This window comes from Schistocerca piceifrons, chromosome 2 (genome assembly GCF_021461385.2).
Source record: "Schistocerca piceifrons isolate TAMUIC-IGC-003096 chromosome 2, iqSchPice1.1, whole genome shotgun sequence".
Taxonomy (NCBI): Eukaryota; Metazoa; Arthropoda; class Insecta; order Orthoptera; family Acrididae; genus Schistocerca; species Schistocerca piceifrons.
The window spans coordinates 385,090,527-385,114,785 of NC_060139.1; the positions used below are offsets into that span (position 1 = coordinate 385,090,527).

The 24,259-nt window shown below is 44.0% G+C and overlaps 1 protein-coding gene across 1 annotated transcript in view; it reads left to right on the plus strand.

The window, feature by feature from the left end:
- Nucleotides 1-24,259, plus strand: part of LOC124777198 — a 303,378-nt gene that overhangs the window by 89,238 nt on the left and 189,881 nt on the right. Inside the window, exons 7-8 of the mRNA XM_047252513.1 lie at nt 10,979-11,147; nt 11,309-11,494. Of these exons, the coding sequence (XP_047108469.1) occupies nt 10,979-11,147; nt 11,309-11,494 (355 nt within the window). The remainder of the gene's footprint in view (nt 1-10,978; nt 11,148-11,308; nt 11,495-24,259) is intronic.

Here is a 24,259-nt window from a genome sequence, read left to right on the forward strand (position 1 = left end):
ACCACACTGCAGCGTGTGTGTGTGTGTGTGTGTGTGTGTGTGTGTGTGTGTGGTGTTGTTGTTGTTGTTGTTGTTGTTCTTGTTCTTGTTGTGACGAAAGCCATTGGCCGAAAGCTTTAAGTGTGAAAGTCTTTTTGTTGTGCCTATCTGCAACTCAGCACCTCTGCTTTAGATTATTTTAGTAACTTTTAGTTTTCATGCACTTGCTGTAAAACACCTGAAAATGAGTCAAATTTACTCAAAATGTGTTGCAGTGTGTTAAATTAGTCTAATTTTGTCTTTGCGATCATATGGGAGTGGTAGTAAGTGGTTGTAGTATATTCTAAGTTCAGCACTTAAAATGGTTTCTAGAAACTTTGTAAGTAGGCTCTCACAGGATGGTTTAAATTTCGGTTTCTGTCTCAAAGTATTTGCCAGTTCAGTGTCTTCAGTATCTCCATGATGCTCACCCATTACTGGGGACAAGAAAATTTTGTTGAAACTATAAAGCATCAAACAACACAAAATGGTGGATTTAAACAAAATAATATGGAGTCTCTGATTCTTAGTGATGTATCACAAAATTGGTGATCTTTAACAAAATGTTGCAGAAAATAATGTTTTTTTCCTCTTTGCAGGTAAAAAAAGTCACAAATCTGAGAACATCAATCATAAGTAATAGCTATATAATGTTGAAAACAGATATTTTCATCAGGTCTGATTGTGACATATAACCTAGTTTAATGTAACAGTTCATTTCTTGCATTAAGAAATGAAACCAAATGTGTTTTGCGTCCACTCATTGCCACCCTTCGTGATTAAACAATATTGTACGCAATAGCATTGTAGTGATCATGATTGAATGTTGTGGCAAACACTCTCGGTTGCAATGTAAACTCAGCTTGTAATATGCGATTGGTGCATAAGTTTGTAGCGTTTTTCCTTAAGTTTAAGAATAACAACAGACGCACATAACAGAGACATTAGTTGTAAATAATTTTTCTCTTTCACTATTTACAACAGTCAGCCATTGCTAGGATAACTTTTCAATTCCGCCTCTGTAGAAATCGCGTGTCTTTGAGGCGAAGAACTCTTTGAGCCATTTTCAGAGTGCATTTTCATCTGGAAACGAAATATCTTGAAGCTAGTTCCATAGGAGAACAGAAAAGTGAAAATCCGAGTGTGCAAGATAAGGTGAATAAGTTGGGTGAAAAATGACTTCCCAACTCAACTCCTGTGTAGTGTTTTTTGTCAGTTTAGCAGAATGGAGGCAGACCCTGCTGTGGAGTAGCATCACTTTCCACAGTGTTCCTGGTCATTGTTCTTGGATTGCTTTTGCCAGATGTCTCAGTTGTTGACAGTAAATGTCAGCAGTGATGGTTAACCTCAGGGGAGCAGTTCATAGTACACCATAGTGTCGCTGTTGCATTAAATGCATGACATTATATATTGTGGAACAGCATAGATTTTTGTGCAGGGAGTTGCTGCTTTGCTTGGGCTCAACCAATGCTTTCTTTACTTGATGTTAGGAAAAAGACACCATTTCTTGTCACCAATAATGATACAGAATAGGAATGGTCGCAGTTGTTCACAAGCCAATTGGTGATATGCGAGCAGAGATTGCCCTCATGGCCACCTGCTGATTTTTGTGATTTTGGCTTAGAGAGTACGTTACCCATACACCTGATTTTTGAACCTTGCCCATTGCATTCAAATGTGGCACAATGGTGGAATGATCATAGTTCATCACATTTTCCACTTTTCGAGTACAATAAATGGTTCATTGTGATTAATGCATTTAAATGATGATGATCTACAAACCCCAAAGGTCTTCCAGAACGTTGAGAGTCACTAATATCAAAATGATCCCACTTGAAACAAGAAAACCATATTTTTTGCCATGATCGTCCAAGGGCATTATCCACCTATGGGGCACAGATGTTTCTGGCTGCCTCTGCTGCTGTCACCCCTCTGTTGAACTGAGACGGAAGAATATGCCACAGATGTTTTGATTTCTCCACTAAGCACTCTATTTTCTAGTGTCTACAGCTCCACTCACTATCTCCAAATGACAATATGTAAATTCAAATAGCAGCAGTGAACTATGAATAAAAAATGACGATTGATAAATAAACCCACAGCAGTCGAAATAATAACATGCAAATTGAAAATGGTATGAACTTATGTACCAATCTAATATAGACTAATTTATGAAAATATGATTTAATATTGTTTAAATTATTCACATGTTGTTTTCAAAAGTTATTGGAAGAGTTTCTTCATACCGTGAATAAATGTGTCTTGGAGTTCTTATTGCATCAGATTCGTATTCGAGCTCCAGCTTTTGTAGCCTTCCTCCGTCATCATTGTAGAGAAATTTCAGTTGCCCATTAATTTCTTTGTTTGGTTGTCATGGAAACATCACGAAGTGACAGTAGGGTGATTTCATCTCAAATCATACAAGTCAACAGTGAATGTGTCACATCACTATTTCAAAGTTTGCTGAAAAAAATATCTGTTGAAGTTCCATGTGATACCTCTTGAAAACTACAATATTTTGATTTTCTGATGATTTGTTAAAACAGACTTCTTTAAATGAGAGAATTTGTGAAAATGTCATTAACAAACAGGAAAATTGACAAATGCTTCCAATAGAGTGAGACATGATTAATACATACACACTTCTGAGCCTTTTTTTATATAAACTATGAAAATTTGTAACTTTTCAAATTTCAAAATTATTTTTTGAAAATATGAGTAGTCACAGGATGTTAACAGCCTTCAGAAATGATAAAGTGAAAGGACTGCTAACTGTCAGCTATGACAATAATGCATGAAATTCTTAAACTGTCAAAATATAGTACATAAAAATGAAAGAATCTGAAATTTTTTGGTTATTTAGAAAGAATTATTTCCTCCAAAACCCTCATCCTAAATGTTTTAAAAATTTCATAGTACATTAGTTGGTCATTATACTTAGAGAATGTACGTTCAGAGTGGGCAATACTTGTTTGTACAAAATGTGAGAAATATTTTAGGTAGACTTAGCTCTACTCTTAAGGTCAAAAAGTCATGGACACTTAAATATTTAGATTGATCACTGATTTTAAGTAAATGTCATGCAAAACTGGTATTTGTGAATCAAAATAACTACTTTACAACATTATAGGTGAGTGTTTGAAAGCATTTTATTAAGAAACGGTATATAGAATATTTATATCCATTTTTCTTTTTATGATATTATTCACAAATAATTGTCTTATGTCATATTTTTACTTCTTCATGATTCTACATGAATTAAAATTGTCTACAATGTAACAGTCAACACTGCACTGTTGAAAAGAGTTTTTTGCCATCTGATTCTCATTGATCTTGAATAGCCAAGCTGAATTTGAACACGGACAAGTATCATCCAACAAAAGCAGTACTTAGGAAATGGGAACTGCACACTGATCTTTTGATAACAGCCATTTGAAAGCATTAGCAGGACCATGAGGTGTCATGAAGGTGACAGTTATACCATGCAGCTTATTATCTGTCCCACCCACCACAAATTGTCATACACACAAGAAAAGAAGTGGTTCACTACAAATTCTTCTAATGTATACTATGGTCTCTGCACACACAGTAACAGGCTGCATATCATGGAGAACCGTTCTTGCAATGTATGTGCCATTCCGGGATGCAACCCAGTAGTGACTTGATTGAATTCCTACCATGAGCTTCATAGAAGACCATTTTTCTCTCATTTTTAAACAGAATTCCCTTACTGTACTTTCATTTAGAATGAAGTGTTTCATGTTTGTTATTAATATAATGGAAGGAAACATTCCACGTGGGAAAAATTATATATAAAAACAAAGATGAGGTGACTTACCGAACAAAAGTGCTGGCAGGTCGATAGACACACAAACATAGGCGGGATAAAATAGTATAGCAGATTACGGTAAAAAGGAGAAGGTGAATACAAAGTGAAACTACTGGCAAAAACAGAAAGAGGAAAATAAGACGACAGAAAAGATTTCGAAATGCAACAGTGACAATAACAAACGTAATTGTTGGATTCAAATTAATGATATCAATATAATGGAAGGAAACATTCCACGTGGGAAAAATTATATATAAAAACAAAGATGAGGTGACTTACCGAACAAAAGCGCTGGCAGGTCGATAGACACACAAACATTAGGCGGGATAAAATAGTATAGCACCCCCCTGCGGGTTCGGGTGTAAGAATAGGCCCGCGGTAGTCCTGCCTGTCGTAAGAGGCGACTAAAAGGAGTCTCCAACGTTTCGGCCTTATGTGATGGTCCCCTCTCGGGTTTGACCTCCATCTTTCAAAATTTATCCGAAGAGCGAGCCAATTGGGGAAGGGCGCCTTACATGGTGCACTGTTTCCGTCGTGCAATTAGACCTTTAGCCGGATTTCTCGTCGTTGCAATGGTGTCCCGCTCGTTTTCGATCTCTTGGGCGATTACCACGCTGCACTCTGCAGTGTTTCTTTTAACTGCGACGACGACCTTGGCCATTTTTGCACCTAAGATCCAGCACGGTAGCCAGTCCGTTGTGGTGGGGCCGCCATGTACCCTCTTGGTTGTAGCCCCCTGACAACACAGGGATCGCTCTACTGATGCCTGCGCCGTTAACTCCCCACGTATGCCAAGGAGTAGATGCCCATCTCCTTGGGGCATCAGGACTCCCGGCAATGGCCATCCTGCCAGGTGGCTATTGCTGCGGCTGGGTGGCGCCCGTGGGGAGGGCCCTTGGTCGGAGTAGGTGGCATCAGGGCGGATGACCCGCAATGAAGCGTGGTACATCATCTCTCGCTGGCGGCCAGCCGCCAGCAGTCTCTAAGCGTTCTCGGGCTCAATTTAATGCTGAAAAGTACAATCCGAAAACGTTCCCCTCTCTGGCCACGCCGTGGGAGGAACGTAAATCTCAGGATGGCAGTAGCACTTATTCGCCCCGATTCTTAGTTTGTACGAGAGCTGATGGGGAGTCTTTTCTCTCCACAAAGCCTCAGTTCTTCGTCGAGCATTTAGAGGACAAGTTTGGGGAGGTGGAGGGCTTGTCAAAAATGCGCTCTGGATCGGTCCTGATCCAAACGGCATCCTCTGCCCAGTCACGACGGTTACTTGCTTGTGACAAGTTGGGGGATGTTGCTGTTACGATCACACCGCATAAGAGTTTAAATATGGTCCAGGGAGTTATTTACCATAAGGACCTTCTTTTGCAGTCTGATGACGAGCTGCGCGCCAACTTAGAGCGCAGAGGTGTACATTTCGTCCGGCGCGTTCATCGGGGTCCGAAGGAAAATCAGATAGCTACCGGTGCCTTCATCTTGGCCTTCGAGGGTGATACGTTACCGGAAAAGGTCAAGGTGATGGTCTACCGATGTGACGTCAGGCCCTATATTCCTCCCCCGATGCGGTGCTTCAAGTGCTGGAAGTTTGGCCATATGTCTTCCCGCTGCACTTCCAGCCTCACATGTCGAGATTGCGGACACCCGTCTCATCCCGATACTCCATGTGCCCCGCCTCCCATCTGTGTCAACTGCGGGGAGCACCATTCACCTTGCTCGCCAGACTGCAGAATCTTCCAGAAAGAACGCAAAATCATGGAATATAAGACCCTGGACCGACTGACTTATACTGAGGCCAAGCGGAAATACGACCGATTACATCCCGTGCGAATGACGTCATCCTACGCCGCCGCTACAACACCTGTGCTCGCCCCATCAGCTTCACGACTTCCAGCCAGCTCGATAACCAGTAAGACTCCTCCTGCCCCCTTGCCAGTGGGGGGCTCTACCCACCGGGTTGCTCCTGCGCCACCTACCTCAGGGGCAACACCATCCCCCCCATCAGGGACGTCCGTCCCAGCTTCTAAGCCGGAGAAGTGTCCAACTTCTTCGGCTTCTCACGCTCGCAAGGGGTCCCTCGGGTCCCTCCCTTCCCAGGTTTCCACCAGTGGGAAGGCTGACGACCGCCAGTGGCGTAAGTGCCCGCAATCAGCTGGTCGACGGGCTTCACGATCCTCCTCAGTCCCGGAGACTGAATCGGTGAAGCCCTCCCAGCCAGTTAAACCCAAGGAGCAGCGTGAGAAATCAAAGAAGAAGAGCTCTAAGCCCAAGGAACTCGCGGTGGCAGCCACCCCACCGCCACCTTACAGCTCTGCGTCTGAGGACGAGGTGGAGATCCTGGCGTCCGCTGAGGACCTAGAACTCGCCGGTCCCTCAGACGCCATGGATAACACTAGCACGGGTGCTCAATCGGAGGCAGCAGGTGACCCAGCGGCGTAATCTGCCTTCCCCGTCCCGTCACGCCTTTCTCAGCCATGGACAATACCATCCTCCAGTGGAACTGCAGCGGTTTCTTCCACCATCTCGCTGAGCTCCGCCAACTTATCAGCCTTCACCCTTTCTTCTGCATTGCTCTCCAGGAAACTTGGTTTCCAGCAATGCGAACCCCCGCCCTCCGTGGCTATCGGGGTTATTATAAGAACCGAGCAGCTTATGAAAGGGTGTCTGGTGGCGTCTGCATATATGTCCTTCACACTCTGCACAGCGAGTCTGTCCCTCTCCAGACGCCTTTAGAGGCTGTCGCTGTACGCGTGTGGACGCCACAGGCTGTTACCGTCTGCAGTCTTTACATCCCACCGGATGGTGATGTCTCGCAGCTTGTCCTGGCTGCACTGGTCGCCCAATTGCCGCCACCTTTCTTGCTATTGGGCGACTTCAACGCCCATAACCCTCTGTGGGGTGGGTCAGTGGCAACAGGTCGAGGCACCATCGTTGAGCATTTATTGTCGCAGCTCGATCTCTCGCTGTTAAATGATGGTGCCTTCACACACTTCAGTGTGGCGCATGGCACCTACTCCGCCATTGACCTTTCCATCTGTAGCCATAGCCTCTTACCGTCTGTCCAATGGAGTGTGCATGACGACCTGTGTGGTAGTGACCACTTTCCGATCTTTTTGTCACTACCACAGCGCCACTGTTCTGGGCGCCCTAGCAGATGGGCTCTGAATAAGGCTGACTGGGACTTGTTCTCCTCCACTGCCGCTTTTGAGCCTCTCTCTACCGATGACATTGATGCGGTGGTTCAATCGGTCACCACCGGCATCGTTACTGCCGCCGAATCTGCCATTCCTCATTCCTGTGGGTCCCCTCGGCGGAAGGCTGTGCCTTGGTGGTCGCCTGAGATCGCTGAAGCGATTAAAGATCGCCGGCGGGCGCTCCAGCGTCACAAGCGACATCCCTCCTTAGCCCACCTTATCGCCTTCAAACGGCTGCGTGCGCGGGCCCGCCTCCTTATCCGCCAGGGCAAGAAGGAGTGCTGGGAGCGGTATGTGTCCACCATTGGCCTCCATGTCACTCCCTCGCAGGTCTGGGCCAAGATTCGACGCGTCTACGGCTATCGGACCCCTGCCAGCGTCCCTGCGCTCTCACTGAATGGAGCCGTTTGTACCGACTCCGACGTCATTGCAAATCGCTTAGCAGAGCATTTTGCTATGAGTTCCGCTTCTGCGAATTACCCCCAGGCCTTCCGCTCCATTAAAGAGCGGCTGGAACGTCGGAGCCTTTCATTTCGCAGCAACCACCCGGAATCTTACAATGCTCCATTCAGTGAGTGGGAATTTCGCAGTGCCCTAGCTGCTTGCCCTGATACCGCTCCTGGGCCAGATGGCATCCACTGTCAGATGCTGAAACACCTTTCAGTGGACTGCCAGCGGCGCCTTCTCGATCTTTACAACCGTCTTTGGGTCGAGGGGGAGTTTCCGTCGCAATGGTGGGAAGGCATTGTCATCCCCGTTTTGAAGCCTGGAAAGAACCCTCTGGAGGTGGACAGCTACCGTCCCATTAGCCTCACCAACGTTCTTTGCAAGTTGCTTGAACGGATGGTGAGCCGGCGCTTGAATTGGGTACTGGAGTCTAGGGGCCTTCTGGCTCCATCTCAGGGTGGGTTCCGTAAAGGCCGCTCCGCCGCCGACAATCTGGTGAGCCTGGAGTCGGCCATCCGTACTGCCTTTTCCCGCCGTCAGCACCTGGTCGCTGTCTTTTTCGACATACGGAAGGCGTACGATACGACGTGGCGTCATCACATTCTTTCTACGCTCCGTGGATGGGGTCTTCGGGGTCCTCTGCCGATTTTTATCCGCAATTTTCTGTCGTGTCGTACCTTCCGCGTGCAAGTCGCGGCCTCGTATAGTTCCTCCCACGTCCAGGAGAACGGTGTGCCACAGGGTTCCGTTTTAAGTGTCTGTCTGTTTTTAATAGCCATTAACGGTCTTGCTGCGGCCATGGGAAACTCTGTCTCCGCTTCCCTGTATGCTGACGACTTCTGCCTTTATTACAGCTCTCCCAGCATTGCAGCTGTTGAACGTCAGCTACAGGGCGCTATCCGTAAGGCGCAGTCTTGGGCTGTAGCCCATGGGTTTCAGTTTTCGGCAGCCAAGACCCGCGTTATGCATTTCTGCCGGCGCCGAACAGTCCATCCTGAGCCGCGGCTTTATCTTGCCGACGAACTCCTTGCTGTGGTGGAGACCCACAGGTTTTTGGGGGTGGTTTTCGATGCCCGGTTGACTTGGCTGCCTCATATCCGGCAGCTTAAACAGACGTGTTGGCGGCATCTAAACGCTCTGAGATGCTTGAGCCACACCCGCTGGGGCGCCGACCGCTTTACCCTGTTGCGGCTCTACCAGGCGTTAATCCAGTCCCGTCTGGATTATGGGAGCCTGGCTTATGGCTCAGCATCCCCATCTGCGTTACAGGTGCTGGACCCAATTCTCCACAGCGGGATACGCCTTGCCACTGGTGCTTTCCGCACCAGCCCCGTGGACAGCGTACTAGTGGAGGCAGGTGTACCTCCCCTGCGGTTCCGACGCCAACGTTTGCTGGCCGCTTATGCTGCCCATGTTCTAAGCTCGCCCGGGCATCCAAATTATCGTCTCCTGTTCCCGCGATCGGTCGTCCATCTGCCAGATCGTCGGCCCCGGTCTGGTTGTACAATAGCGGTCCGCGTCAAAGAGCTTCTCTCTGGGCTTCAGGTTTTCACTGTTCCACCTACTTTCCGGGCTACTTTGCATACACCCCCATGGTGTGTTCGTCGCCCTTGCCTTCGGCTGGACCTGGCACAGGGCCCAAAGGACTCAGTCCCTCCAGAGGCCTTCCGCCGCCGCTTTTATTCTATCCTGGCCACGTATCAGGGCTCTGGTATTGTCTACACTGACGGTTCGATGGTTGCTGGTCGTGTCGGGTATGCGCTCACTCTAGGGGACCGTTCCGAACAACGTTCCTTGCCGGATGGCTGCAGCGTTTACACTGCTGAACTGGTCGCCATCTTTCGTGCCCTAGAGTATATCCGCTCCTGCTCAGGTGAGTCCTTCGTTATCTGTAGCGATTCCCTGAGCGGTTTACGAGCTCTCGACCAGTGTTTCCCTCGTTCTCGTTTGGTGATGGCTATCCACGAGTCTCTGCATACTCTCGCCTGTTGCGGCCGCTCTGTGGTCTTTGTGTGGACCCCCGGTCATGTCGGTATCCCGGGTAACGAACATGTTGACCGCCTGGCGAAAGAGGCCACCAGCAAGCCATCTCTGGACCTTGGCCTCCCTGAGACTGATTTGCGGGCAATCTTCCGCCGCAAAATCTTGGCGCTATGGGACGAGGAATGGCGCGAACTGACAATGTCCAATAAACTCCGTGCTGTCAAGGAGACGACGGCTGTGTGGCGGTCATCTCTGCGAGCCACTCGCAGGGACTCGGTAGTTCTTTGCCGGCTCCGCATTGGCCACTTCCGGCTGACACACAGTTATTTACTGCGCAGGGAGGACCCTCCTGTATGTCGCTGCGGGGCGGCTTTGACTGTGGCCCACATTCTGTTGGCCTGCCCCCTTTTAGCTGTGGTCAGGCAGACATTTGCGCTGCCTGATACGCTCCCTGCCCTTTTAACAGACGACTCCACTATGGCTGACTTAGTTTTACGTTTTATTCGGGCAGGGGGATTTTATCATTTAATCTGAGTGTTTCTGTTTTATTTTATTGTTTTGTGTTGATTCTGGCCTTTGGCCTATGATTTTACACTGATTTTTTAATGTGTTTCTAAGTGGTTGGCTTTTCCTTTTTTATTTCTATGGTCGGCCAACCACCGTCATTCTCTATGTGGTTTTCGTTCGTTTTGTCTTGTCTTTGTCTCAGTCTCTCCTGTTCTGTATCGTCTGTGATCTCTTCTGTTCCTCGTTTTTATTCTCTGTGGGTGTTCTTTGTCTTTGGAAAAAGGGACCGATGACCATAGTAGTCTGGTCCCTTTAATCCCCCAACCAACCAACCAACCAAATAGTATAGCAGATTACGGTAAAAAGGAGAAGGTGAATACAAAGTGAAACTACTGGCAAAAACAGAAAGAGGAAAATAAGACGACAGAAAAGATTTCGAAATGCAACAGTGACAATAACAAATGTAATTGTTGGATTCAAATTAATGATATCAATATAATGGAAGGAAACATTCCACGTGGGAAAAATTATATATAAAAACAAAGATGAGGTGACTTACCGAACAAAAGCGCTGGCAGGTCGATAGACACATTGTGTGTCTATCGACCTGCCAGCGCTTTTGTTCGGTAAGTCACCTCATCTTTGTTTTTATATATAATGTTTGTTATTAATGTTGATATGGTGTGTACAAATCCAGTAACATCTCTTACAGCATCAAATGCTTCTTAAATCTTGTTGCAAGATGTTTACAGAGACCTCCTACCCCACATGCACTTTTTCCATGACCTATTGCTGAAAATATCGATTTTTTTTGTCTTAATTCCTGTACTACAGTGTTGACCAGGCTCATAAAACTGAAAGCAGTTTTTAAAATGAGATGCTGCACCATCAGTTACATACATATGTTTGGGAAATGCATGGTCTCTAGATGTCATCAATATCATGCTGACATAAGTTTAGTCATATGTGTAAGTAAATATGTCTAAAAAAAACATTTTTTTTGCAGCCATGAAAAGAAGTTGGAGGGTTTCCAGACTTTACAGCAAGAGTATGTGGAAACTAACTGTGCGTTCCAAGTGGCAGAATCACATAACAGGGACCTGAAGTTAAAGCTACAACAGTCTGAGAAGATTTGTGCAAACCTTCAGCAAAAACTGGATGAGACTGTGGAACAGGGGAGTTATTCATATGAGTACATATGTTAGTCTAACAAGTCAAAAAGAACTAGAAGCATTTGTGTGTGTGTGTGTGTGTGTGTGTGTGTGTGTGTGTGTGTGTGTGTGCTTTCTGAGAAATTTATCCAAAGTTTCAACTTGATTTTTTTTATTTATTGCAGAAATGTGAAACTGCAGCAAGTCTTGAGAAAGTAGGTAGCTCCCTTAGCGAATGCCGTAAAGAACTTTCTGCTCAAAAGGAAGCATATGAGAGGCTCAGGCTTAAAAATGAAGCAGATAAACAAGTGCTTTGTGAAAGAATAGTGGCACTTGAAGATATGATAACTGGTTTAGAAAGCAAGAACAAAGTAAGTAGTGAACTTTGTGTAATTACAACTATAATAATAAGCAGCATGTACAGGAACAGTCTTATTTTCTGGATTTAGCAGTTGTACAAATTTAATAGCAAATGGTGGCTTATCAGATACCCTCACTTACAATGGTGTACTTTTATATAGTCAGTTGCTCATCTTACAGAGTAACAGAAGTGCTCTTACTGTCAACTAATTACGATTTTGTTGAAGAATACTTCTTTCTTAACTCAATGATTGTACTGTCAAGCATGGGCAGAATTGACTTACACAAGTGTGTTTTGTGTATAATATTCTCTGTGGATTTCTTCTGTGTCTAATAGTGGAAAAAGGGGATTGATTAATATGTATGGTTATCACAAATGTGACCAAATTTCTGGTAAAATAAGTTGATCAGGGTGGGAGGGAGGGAAGGAGTGGGGCAGGGGGGGGGGGGGGGGGGGGAGAGAGAGAGGTGGTAGGGGGGGGGGGGTATTAGAATAAACTGGAAAATTCCAGTAAGCTTTTTCCGGGTATTTGGCCACCCGTTTTGCTAAAACCCCTATGTTTTGACCAGTATTGCACATGGCCTTCTGTGTGTCATGTGTACTACTGATCAAGTACCAGGAAACCTCTTTGCACGCTGTTTCCCCCCCTTATCCTGTTTTTTCGTATGAGAATAGCCATAGCATTTTGCCTCAATAATCAGAACAGGAGAATGGTATTGGGAAGAACTTAGGTGCTACTTCATGACAATTTTAGTTTATTATTGGGCATTGTTGATGAATAAGGCGATAGTCACTATTGAGATGTAGAATTGCACCAGTGATCTGTGCTGGCTGTTGGGTAATGTCAGTGTGTCATGCCCCTTGAGCAGTTATCATTTCAGCTGTGCCTGATTTGGGTAGCAATACGAGTGCAGCCAGCCTGTAGGCTAGTATTAGTTGGCAGCTTGAGTCCATCATTGTGATTGGTGCTGACTGATTTCTTAAATATTTTATTCTGGTCTGTTAGGGTGGCTTAACAAGAATGTGTATACTGAATGTTGACTGCCCTAATTTTAAACTGAATCCTGTGCAACAAGTTAGGTATGAGTGAGTGTAGTAAATACTTTAAATTTTTGTGTATTGAAAGAATTACTTCTAAAACATTTAGGAGGGGATTTTAATGTGTTGCTAAGCAACTCATTCATCATGAGTGTCATGTGAACTATCTTCCAGAGACGATTGCAACTTTAGCTCTTTTATTTTTTTCATTTTTATCTCTATATTGAAAGCTATGTAGTGTAGAATATAATCATTGACACATGAAGATTTTTGTGTGTGCATAGACTCATAGTAATGCATGCACGTATACCCACATATTTTAGATACTTGTGTGTGCATATGTGTGTTTTAATGATTAATTTTAATATTGGATAAGTATGAAATATAATTGTTCAAAAACCACCCATCCAGGTATAGTTGAGTACCAGTGCTGCTGTTTTTTATATTGAGTGCTGTAGGAGACAAGAGCAACAGAACATGTGTTGTTGTTGTTTACTTTTTTTCCACCACAGACTGTATGGGCCTTAGACAAAGGTCTACTAAACTAGATACATTTGAACAGACATACTCAACTTACCAGCATGAACTAAACTGTACTTGCAGCTGGCATCATAAGCACCTACTCTGTCCTGAGTATTGATAACATTGTGGATATTCGTTGACCTCAGGCTTTTTGCCACTGTGCCTTGATTGATTACTGCTTGATGATTAATTTTCTAAGTGTCACTGACTCCCTATGCAGTTGATAGGATGGGACAATCAAATGAAAATGAGACATGTGGAAAACATTGTGAAAAGGAAAGTTGCTACTCACTACATAGCGGAGATGTTAGGTCACATATAGGCACAACAAAAAGACTCTCACAAATATAGCTTTCAGCCAGTAAGGCCTTTGTCAGAATTAGATGGCAAACACACACACACACACACACACACACACACACACACACACACACACACAAAAAAGCACAACTCTCACACACATGAATGCAGTGTCAGGTAACTGAGGCCACACTGTGAGCAGCAGCACTAGTGCATGATGGGAGTGGTGACTGGGTGAGGGTAAGTTGGAAAGAGGGTAGGGACACTATGTGCAGTCGGGAGGTTAAACGGAGGGAGTGGAGAGGTGGGGAAGGGGGGGGGAGGGGATAGCAGGAAAGGAGAGAAGTAGAAAGATTGGATGTGATTGAGGAATGGGGTCTCTGTAGTGCTGGAATGGAAAAAGAGAAGAGGCTAGATAGGAGAGGACAATGATTGACTAAGTCGGAGGCCAGGAGGATTACGGGAATGTAGGACACATTGCAGGGAAACTTCCCATCTGCACAATTCAGAAAAGCTGGTGTTGGTGGGAGGGACCCATATGGCACAGCCTGTGAAGCAGTCATTGAAATGAAGGATGTCATGTTTGGCAGTGTGCTGAGCAACAGGATGTTCCACTTGTTTCTTGGCTACAGTTTGTCGGTGGCCATTTATGCAAACAGACAGCTTATTGGGTGTCATGCCCACATAGAATGCAGCACAGTGGTTGCAGCATAACTTGTAGATCTCGTGACTGGTTTCACAGGTAGCCCTGCCTTTGATGGTATAGGTAACAATTGTGATTGGACTGGAGTAGGTGGTGGTGGGAGGATGTAGAGGATAGGTCTTGCATCAAGGTCTATTACAGGGGTGTGAGCTATGAGGTAAGGGGTTTGGAGAAGGGGTTGTGTAGAGATGGATGAGTGTATTGTGTAGGTTCCTCAGAAGAGTGAGGACACCCTGTTCACATTCCTCAGACCCTCAACAACCTCTCCTCCATTTGCTTCAACTGGTCCTACTCAAATCAATAAGCCACCTTCCTAGATGTTGATCTCCATCTCAAAGATTGCTACATCAGTATCTCCATCCATATCAAACCTATTAACCACCAACAATACCTCCACCTTGACAGCTGCCACCCATTCCATACCAAGAAGTCCCTTCCATACAGCCTAGCCACCTGTGGTCATCATATCTGAAGTGACGAGCGACATCTGAAGTGATGAGCGGTCCCTCTTGAAATATTCTGAGGGTCTCACTGAAGCCTTCACAAACCATAATTATCCTCTCAACCTTGTACAAAACAAATCTGCTGTGCCTTATCTTTCCAATCTCCCACCACCTCACAAAGTCCCACTGTCAGACCCCAGAGGAACATTTCATAACTCAGTTCCACCCAGAACTTGAGCAACTGAATTACATTCGCTGCCAGGGTTTCGACTATCTCTCATCAAGCCCTGAAATGAGAAATGCCCTTCCCATTATCCTTCCCACCACTCCCACAAAGGTATTCTGCCGTCCATCGAACCTACACAATATACTCGTCAATCCCTACACAATCCCTGCTCCGAACCCCTTACCTCGTGGCTCATACCCCTGTAATAGACCTAGATGCAAGACCTGTCCTATATATCCTCCGACCACAACCTCCTCGAGTCCGGTCACGGACATCACCTATCCCATCAAAGGCAAGGCTACCTGTGAAACCAGTCATGTGATTTACAAGCTAAGCTGCAACCACTGTGCTCCGTTCTATGTGGGCATGACAACCATCAAGCTGTCTGTCCACTTGAATGGCCACCGACAAAGTGTCGCCTAGAAACAAGTGGACCACCCTGTTGCTCAGCACACTGCCAAACATGATATCCTTGAAACTTCATGATGGATTAAAAAACGTGTACCGGACCGAGACTCGAACTCCGGACCTTCGCTTGTTGCGTGCAAGTGCTCTACCAACTGTGCTACCCAAGCACGACTCATTACCTGCCCTCACACTTTACTGCCGCCAATACTTCATCTCCTACCTTCCAAAGTTGGAAGTGGGTAGCTCAGTTGGTAGAGCACTTGCCCGCGAAAGGCAAAGGTTCCGAGTTCGAGTCTTGGCCCGACACACAGTTTTAATCCCCCAGGAAGTTTCATAACTGCACACTCTTTGCTGCATAGTTAAAATTTCATTCACCACATCCTTCATTTCAATTACTACTTCACAGGCTGTGCCATATGGATCCTCCCCACCAACACCAGCCTTACTGAACTGCGCAGGTGGGAACTTTCCTGCAATATATCCTAAATTCTCATAACCGTCCTGGCCTCAACCTTAGTTAGTCATTGTCCTCTCCCATCCAGCCCCTTTCTCTATTCCCATTCCAGCACTATACAGCCCTCATTCCTCCATCACACCCCAGTCCTTTTTGTACTTCTCTCCTTTTCTGCTATCACCCTCTCCCAACCTCTCCACTCCCTCTGTCTAACATTTCAAACAAGGTAAGCTATTGTTTTGTTACAACCAGCTCCATAAGTAACCGATGTGTTTCCTTTTTGTGTCTGTGGTTGCCAAAGCATGTGTGATGGTGATATGACATTGTAGTTCTTCACTTCCAAAATGGATGTGTGAGAGTGCAACAGCTGTCCTTTAAGAAAGTATAGCCAATTGGAGAAGTTAATATGTGGGATATAGGTAAAACATTCATGGGAAATTATTAATTAAGAATGGCTTATCCTTGTAAAACCAAACTTTAATTGGCCATTTAAGCAAAATAATTGTAAATTGTCATACCAGCTAATCACTTCTCTAAACGGTTTCCCATTTCTACTTTCATTCCATAAAGTGTGACACCAATAGCACATTTAATTGAATATACCATAATGTTGCAAATAAGGGCGGGAAAACTGCCTCAAAAGTCCTGGCTGTTAGTTGGAGGGAAGCTGTGAGTGCCAACAGGCTGGGGCCAAAGGTACAGAATGCAATGCAGCTCTACTGCCTTCACTGCTATATGGCCACATCTTGTCAACTGAGGGAGATTCTTGACCTTGGCTTTGGCAAAATAAGAGTGGATGTCATTCTTTCATGTCACCTCCGCCTGAAGTGGCATACCAGTGGGGGACCTGTTCAATGGCAAAATTTGAACTGTGATGTTATAAAGCTGCCAGCATCCTGTTGTTAGTCCTCAGTGCTCAGTCGTCAGTTGAGTTATGTTGTCATGCTTGGTCCGCCTCCATTGTCATTGCTGCACCATCATGTGAACTGATTTATTCAAGGTGAGCCTGTCTCATCATTAATCGTGTTTTACTGCATACTCCTTTGCTTCCACTCTAGTGAGGCCCTTGATAAAGTACTCTCTGGGGTGATTAGCTGCAATAGAGCAACATGCTGTATCTAGGATATCCTTTTGATTTTGTGTCTGAGTGTATGTCATTTTGTGTGTGTGTTTGAGGGGGGGGGGGGGGGGTGCTCTCTCATTGCTAAACTCCTTGTATTTGTTTTTTCACTGATGAATATATCTTTTTGTTGTGTTGAGTAATGGTAGTAGGAAGGAGATTCCTTTACCATTGCAAGACATGATAAATAGGAAATCTTCCATCAGTAAAATTACAGTCCAAATAGCTTGTTCAAGTGGTAAATTACTTAATCATCTTTGTTGTGTATGAATTAATTTCACATGCATGGCAACATCTCCCTGAAAGACTATCTTTCCCAACCATTTATCACCGCCGTACTGACTACTCACCGATCCCATACCACAACATGAATTCTAAGGAGGGGTTGTGGGTAGCAGCTGTGACCACATTTCAGTGTGACAATGTTCATTGTGAATTGGCTCTTATTCCCTTCATCAGTGGAGTTACATTTCATATCCCAATTCTCAACGAACAATTGTACTTTCAATAAGTGTGAGTTGATTTGTCTGCACCAGGAGTTATTGCGTAGATCTCCAGTTTCCCACTCCTTGTCCTGTTTTGCTCCGCCATGTCTTTGAGCACAGTGCTTAGATCCCCGGCTTGAATGTGCCTTTTGTATTCCATTCTTTGCTAATTGGTTGGACTTCTTATTCCCCATAATCCCAGCATGGCTCTTGGTCCACGCGAATTTTACTTCTCTGCTGCATACCACCTTCTTAAAATATATGCCATATTTACAAGACTCAAACAATGGAAAATCCAGGACGGAATGTAACAATATTATGAAAAGGAAAGTTGCTACTCACCATATAGTGGAGATGCTGAGTTGCAGATAGGCACAACAAAAAGCCTGTCACAGTATAAGCTTTCGATCATCAAGGCCTTTGTTGAAAATAAACAACAGAGGATGTATGGGTCTGGTCTTGCATCTAAGTCTATTACAGGTATATGAGCCATGAGGTAAGGGGTTGGGAGCAGGGGTTGTGTAGGGATGGACAAGTATATTGTATAGGTTTGGTGGACAGTGGAATACCACTGTGGGAGGCCACTTGTTACTGGTTACTGTGCCCCCACTGAGAGAGTCTGTGCTCTCGTAGACCAACACTCCAGCCTATTACCTGGAACCTACCATCCTGTATAAAAGATACCAACTATTTCCTTTACCGACTCTCCACACACTTCCTGTCCCTTTATCAAACCGTGCCCTGCTCATCACTATTGGTGCCGCCTCCCTTCACACTAACATCCCTAATGCCCATTGCCTTACCGCTGTTGAACACTCTCTCTCCTAATGCTCCTTGGATTCCAAACCAACAATCTCCTTTCTAGTCACCATGACCAACTATATCTTCACCCACAATTACTTCTCCTTTGAAAGCATTACCTACAAATAAATCCAGGGTACAGCTATGGGCACTCACATGGTCACCATCCTACGCCAACCTATTTGTGGGGCATCTAGAACAATCCTTCCTAAACACCCAGAATCCTAAACCCACCACATGGTTCATATTCATTGATGACATCTTTGTAGTCTGGATCGAGGGTGAGGACAACCTTTCCACATTCTCCCAGAACCTCAGTAGCTTCTCCCCCATTTACTTCACCTCGTCCTACTCAGCCCAACAAAACCGCCTTCCTAGATGTTGACCTCCATCACAAAGGTGGCTATTAACAACATGCAGTACCTCTACTTTGACAGCTGCCACCCGTTCCATACCAAGAAGTCCCTTCCATACAACCTAGCCACCCATGGTCGTTGGATCTGCAGTGACAATCTGTCCCTCTTGAAATATACCAAGTGTCTCACTGAGGCCTTCACAGACCATAATTATTCTCCCAAACTCGTACAAAAACAAACCTCCCCTGCCTTATCCTTCCAGTTCCCACAACCTCCCAAAATCTCACTGTCCGGCCACAGAGGAGCATTCCTCTCGTAACTCAGTACCTCTCAGGACAGGAGCAACTGCATTACATTCTCCGCCAGGGTTTCGACTACCTCTCATCGTGCCCAGAAATGAGAAATGCCATGCCCACTATCCTTCCCACCCCTCCCACAGTGGTATTCCGCCATCCACTGATCCTACACAATATACTCGTCCATCCCCACACAACCCCTGCTCCCAACCCCTTACTTCATGGCTCATACCCCTGTACTAGACCTAGATGCAAGACCTGACCTATACATCCTCCCACAACCAACTACTCCATTCCGGTCACAAACATCACCTATCCCATCAAAGGCAAGGCTACCTGTGAAAGCAGTCATGTGGTCTACAATCTAAGCTGCAACCACTGTACTGCATTCTATGTGGGCATGACAACCAACTAACTGCCTGTCCACATGAATGGCCACAGACAAACTGTGGCCAAGAAACAAGTGGAACACCCTGTTGCTCAGCACACTGCCAAACATGACATCCTTCATTTCAATGACTACTTCACAGCCTGTGCCAAATGGATCCTTCCCACCAACACCAGCTTTTCTGAAATGCACAATGGGAACTTTCCTTGCAATATATCCTACGTTCATGTAACCCTCCTGGCCTCAACCTTCATTAGTCATTGTCCTCACCCATCTAGCCCCTTCCCTGTTCTCATTCCAGCACCACATAGCCCTCATTCCACCAATGCTCCCAGTCTTTTCACTTCTCTACTTTTCTGCAACCCTCCCCCAACCCCACCTCTCCCCTGCCTGCTGTCTAACCTCCCAATTGCACCTAGCTGCCTCACCCTCTTCCACCTCATCCTTGTGTGTTCCCTAGCAGCACTTCACTGTCTTCCACCCCTACCCTGCTATCCCTCCTCCTCCCTGCCCCAGCCTCCTCCTTACCCCCACCCAGTTGCCACTCCCATGATGCACTGCTGCTGTTGCTCGCAGTGTGGCTTCAGATGCCAGAGGTTGAAGTAATATATTATATGTGTGTGTGTGTGTGTGTGTGTGTGTGTGTGTGTGTGTGTGTGAGAGAGAGAGAGAGAGAGAGAGAGAGAGAGAGAGAGAGAGAGAGAGAGAGAGAGAGAGAGTTGTGTTTGCTTGGGAGGGTTTCTTTCAACTTCAGAAAGAGGTTGAAGTCATAAGATTGTTTCAAGACCTCACAGTGCACTGTTTCAATAAAAGGTTGACATTATTTTCAAGATGACAATAGTGGTTGTCATGCAACCCAACAGGGTGCTTGTCTCAAAGTAAATGTGGATGTTTGCACCATATACCTGTATGCAGATTTTGCTCCAGAAATCGGCAATAGTAGTCACTGTTGACAGTTTGTCCTTCAGGCACAGCACACACAAGAATAATACACTCATAGTCATTGGCCATAATCAGCACAAGCTTCACCCAGCTGGGTTCTTGTCACAATTTCTGTGGACATGGCGAAGCTGGGTGATGCCTTTTAATTTGTTTCATTCTTTGAGTTTGATCGGCCTGTGCCCACATCTCATCAGTGATGACAATAGACTGCAGAAATGTGTCTCTTTCAATATGAATCTGTCCAGGTGGATGCCAGCAAGTGCATACTACTGCTGTTTTTATACTTTGGTGAGTTGATGTGGAACCTAACGGATGCAACTTTCCTCATGTTAAAGCATTTCATCAGTATGTGCCACACTGCTTAATGAGTGAGACCAGCCTCTATGGATAATTCATGAAAAATCAATTGATGATCTATGGAAACAAGACCCACTCATGATATCAAACCTCGAGGAACAGATGCTCGACCTGTACATAGTGGCCTCATTTCATCGCACACACAATTCTCTGACCTCTCGTGCAAACACTCTGTATGGTTGTGCATTCACATCTCAGGCTTCACATAATCCTCAATAACATTTGATACATTTTTGTCTAGGGCAACATCAGTTTTAATCCACAAATGTTGATCACCTTCTGAAAACTTGCTTTAGAGCAGTGAAGTTGACACTTTTCACTTCAATGCCACACAGCAACAATTCTCCCAACTGGATGCCTAACCACTCTCATATCCTATTTGTGCATGATTGATCTCCTGTGTTAGTCTGGACTACGTTGCCATGACTTTATTTACAGTTCTTGTAAAATACGATATAGCAAGTAGAAGAGAAAGTGTGCTGAATTTTGACATGTTAACACAAGTACCATAGGACAAGTAGTGTGCCCTGCAAACTACGGGCAGCACTGTCACTTGAGACTCGAGTTGATGTGATTTTGCCATCTTGGAAGTTGTTTGTTGGTAGTGTCTGTGCTTATTTTGTGAATGAATGCTGCAGTGAAAAAGTGGTGCTAAGAGTTATAGTTACTCGTATTTAAAGAAGAGGAAGAACAAAAAATGCCCATGTGTTTTATTCCAGTATACAGATCTGGCTACAGAGAAAGTCAGTGTAAATAGTTCTTTAGGCCTAAAAAAAATGAACTAGAGTTTTTCAAGTAGGTGAGAGCGGTACCTTGGAAAGACAGAGATCTGTTTTGTGCGTGATTCACATTTTGATGAGGAACTTTTAAAATTTCAAGACAAAGGTGGTCTCTAAAACCAGGAGATGTTCTTCATATATTTCCTATTTTACCAAAATATCTATCAAAAATGTTACACAAAAGGAAATGACCAGTAAAACACTTGCAAGAGAGTAGCCTCGGCAAAGAAAAAGGTGAACGAGAAGTTACAATATCTATCAGTGTTTCTTTTGTCAAGGAAAATTTACGGAACAAAACAGTACAAACAGAGTAGCTATTACATCAAAAAGAACATTGAAGTGTAAGAAACTGGAAGTTTTGCAAGTACGTAAAAATTTCGAACAGCAAATGCTGAAATATGTCTTCTGCAAAAGCAGATCACAGACAGAAAGTGTAAGACAGCTCAATCAGATCTCCTAGATCAGTGTAAACTCAGTAAGAAACAGGAAAATGTAGTAGATCCTATGACAAAGAAATGCCAATAGAAAAACAGTAAGGGAATGTGGTGTGATAATGAGTTTCTTCTGGACAGCGTGCTCTTAAAAGTTAAGTTAGCCAGAGGATACAGACATTGTTTGAAGCATGGATTGTTGCACTTCCTTCCGAAACACATCTATGCAATTTAGTAAAGGGTCTCAGATGCTCGTGTGGAATCAGTTCGCACACTGTGGAAGCAATTAAAAATTGTTTTCGGGAAGAACGAGATGGAAACAAACACTCAAGTGTGCCAATTTTTGATGAATTTAAGCTCCAAGAAGAAGTGCAATTCAAAAACACTTTGTTCAAAGTTGACTGTTTTATCAATTCAGGGGCATGCACTCCTGACAATTGTGAGAATAAACTTGGAAATTATGCTCTGGTCTCTGTTTGTTTGCATAACTGGATCCAACCTGTTACTATGTGTGCTAGTTGAAATGAAACTCCTGGTTACATCGTCTTGCAGGCATTGATTCACGTAATTATCCAGCTAGAGAAAGCCAGAACAAGAATTATTGCATTTGCATCTGATGGCAGTCAATCGAATAAAAAGGTCTGGCAATGTCTAGGAATTAGTGGCATAATGAATAAATTTATTTCTTCTCTGTCAAATCCAACTGATGAAACCAGAACAACTAGGGGCATTTTCAAATGCTATTCATGTAATAAAATATGTAAGAAATCATTTTTGTGTTGAAGCTGACTACATCTCAATGACAAGATCATAAACAACAATTTTTATCAAAGAGTTTATGAACAAGAGAATACACCAGAATTTTCTGCGTTAAAAGTTTGCCACAAGTTATCTTAAAGCCATTCGGATCCAACATCATTTCAAGGAATTAACTTAAGATTAACTCTGCAGTTATTCAGTAACTCAGTAGCCATTGGAATAAAATACTTTAGGGAAATTGAAATGCAAGGATTCAAAGGCAGTGAATCAGCAGACTCTAACTAGAGGTATGAACAACTTAGGGGATGCACTTAACTCTTTGTTTCATAAGGATGCTTTGTACAAAAACTCAGAGCTCACAAAACATAAAAGCATTCTCGCCATTAGAGGTAATAGCTTTGCTTCTGGAAGAACTCTCCAGTTTCTAAGAGTAACTGTTGAAAATATGTTAGAAATAACAGTATTTGGGAAAAGTGGTTTCAGCTATGTTCTGAAGCAAAATTTAATCAGGATTCACCTCAACATGATTTCACTTTCATAAGGCCTCTGAATTGCAATGACCATCCATCAGTAAGAGACTTCCTGAGCTTGCATATGTTACAGTGTGTTTACAATCCTCATAAACTTTCATTATTCATTATCTTCTGGTGGAAAACTGTGAACATAAATGTGAATTTTCTGTGGCATCATACATAACCCAGATGTGGACATTAGCTAGAGATCTGCAGCAAAAGAACAATGACAGCGTTCTGGAACTAGAAGACATAATTTAAAAAATGCTGTGTGTTCCACGTAACTTCAGATGCTCAGCCCAATCCACAACATTTTCTGAAGAGACTTGAAAGCTCCTCAGCAAAAGAATGTTTAGTTTATCATCTGGCAGGTTTTGTGCTCCATCAAACAAAAAGAGTCACAAAATACCTTAAGTATTTGTGCCTTTTAAATGGGAATTTGTCTGATGTGCCACTCTCTTTACTGCCATCTATTACATATTACAGCTGTTCTACAGAACAGACATTGGTCACATACCCATCGAAATGTGTCTTCCGTGTTCTTATCCAGGTGGAAAATATCATTGCATAAAACTATGTGAGGACAGTTTATGGGATGACATTTTATATGAATGTTTCAATAGTTTTGCTAACGTTAGTGTTGAAACACTGAATGTTGGATGCTGTGATGACAGAGTAATGGACATCATTCCCAAGCTGTTTTTCACGGGCTTTAAATAAATTCGGAAGAAGCTGAAATCTTCAAAAACTTTCAAGACTGCAAGGAAACTATCTAAACTAATGGACAACTGATGTCCACTAAGATAAGGTAACTATATCGACGTACTTTTCATTTCATTACATAAATTTCATGAATGAATCAGTTCATAGGCTGTGTTTGCCGTTGCAACATGTACTTCCATGGGTCACAAGCAGAGCAACTGACATCTTAACGGGTGAACTAGGAGAGTCAGCATGCTTTCTCATCTACTTGCAATGTACACGATATACATTTCCATGTTTGGCAGGATGACAAAATTTGTTGCCAGCTCACCACTCCTCTCCCCATAAGTATCCTAGTACTCAGTCAATATAATGTCGCAGTTCCCCCTACAATCCTCCGAATTCTTGAAATAAAATCTAACTGTGATCTCAGTTGCCAAAGCCTCATCTATAAATGTAAGACAACCCCTATATCAATTTAATTAACAATGTTTTTACATTGACCTCAGCAGCAATAGATAGTCTGAGAATATAAGATTACCATAGCTTTCTCGAATAATGAATTTGGGGGAAAAATTCATCTCATAATCTGGTGAATACAGTATATATGGTGTAATTAAATAACAAGTTAAGTATGTGTGCAGAGGAAACTAAAGATTCGAGTATATAGACAGGATGTTTCAAAGTCTTTGCATCAAACTTCTATGGCTGGTAGGTCATGCCATGAGGAAAACTTTTGTTAGAGATGAAATG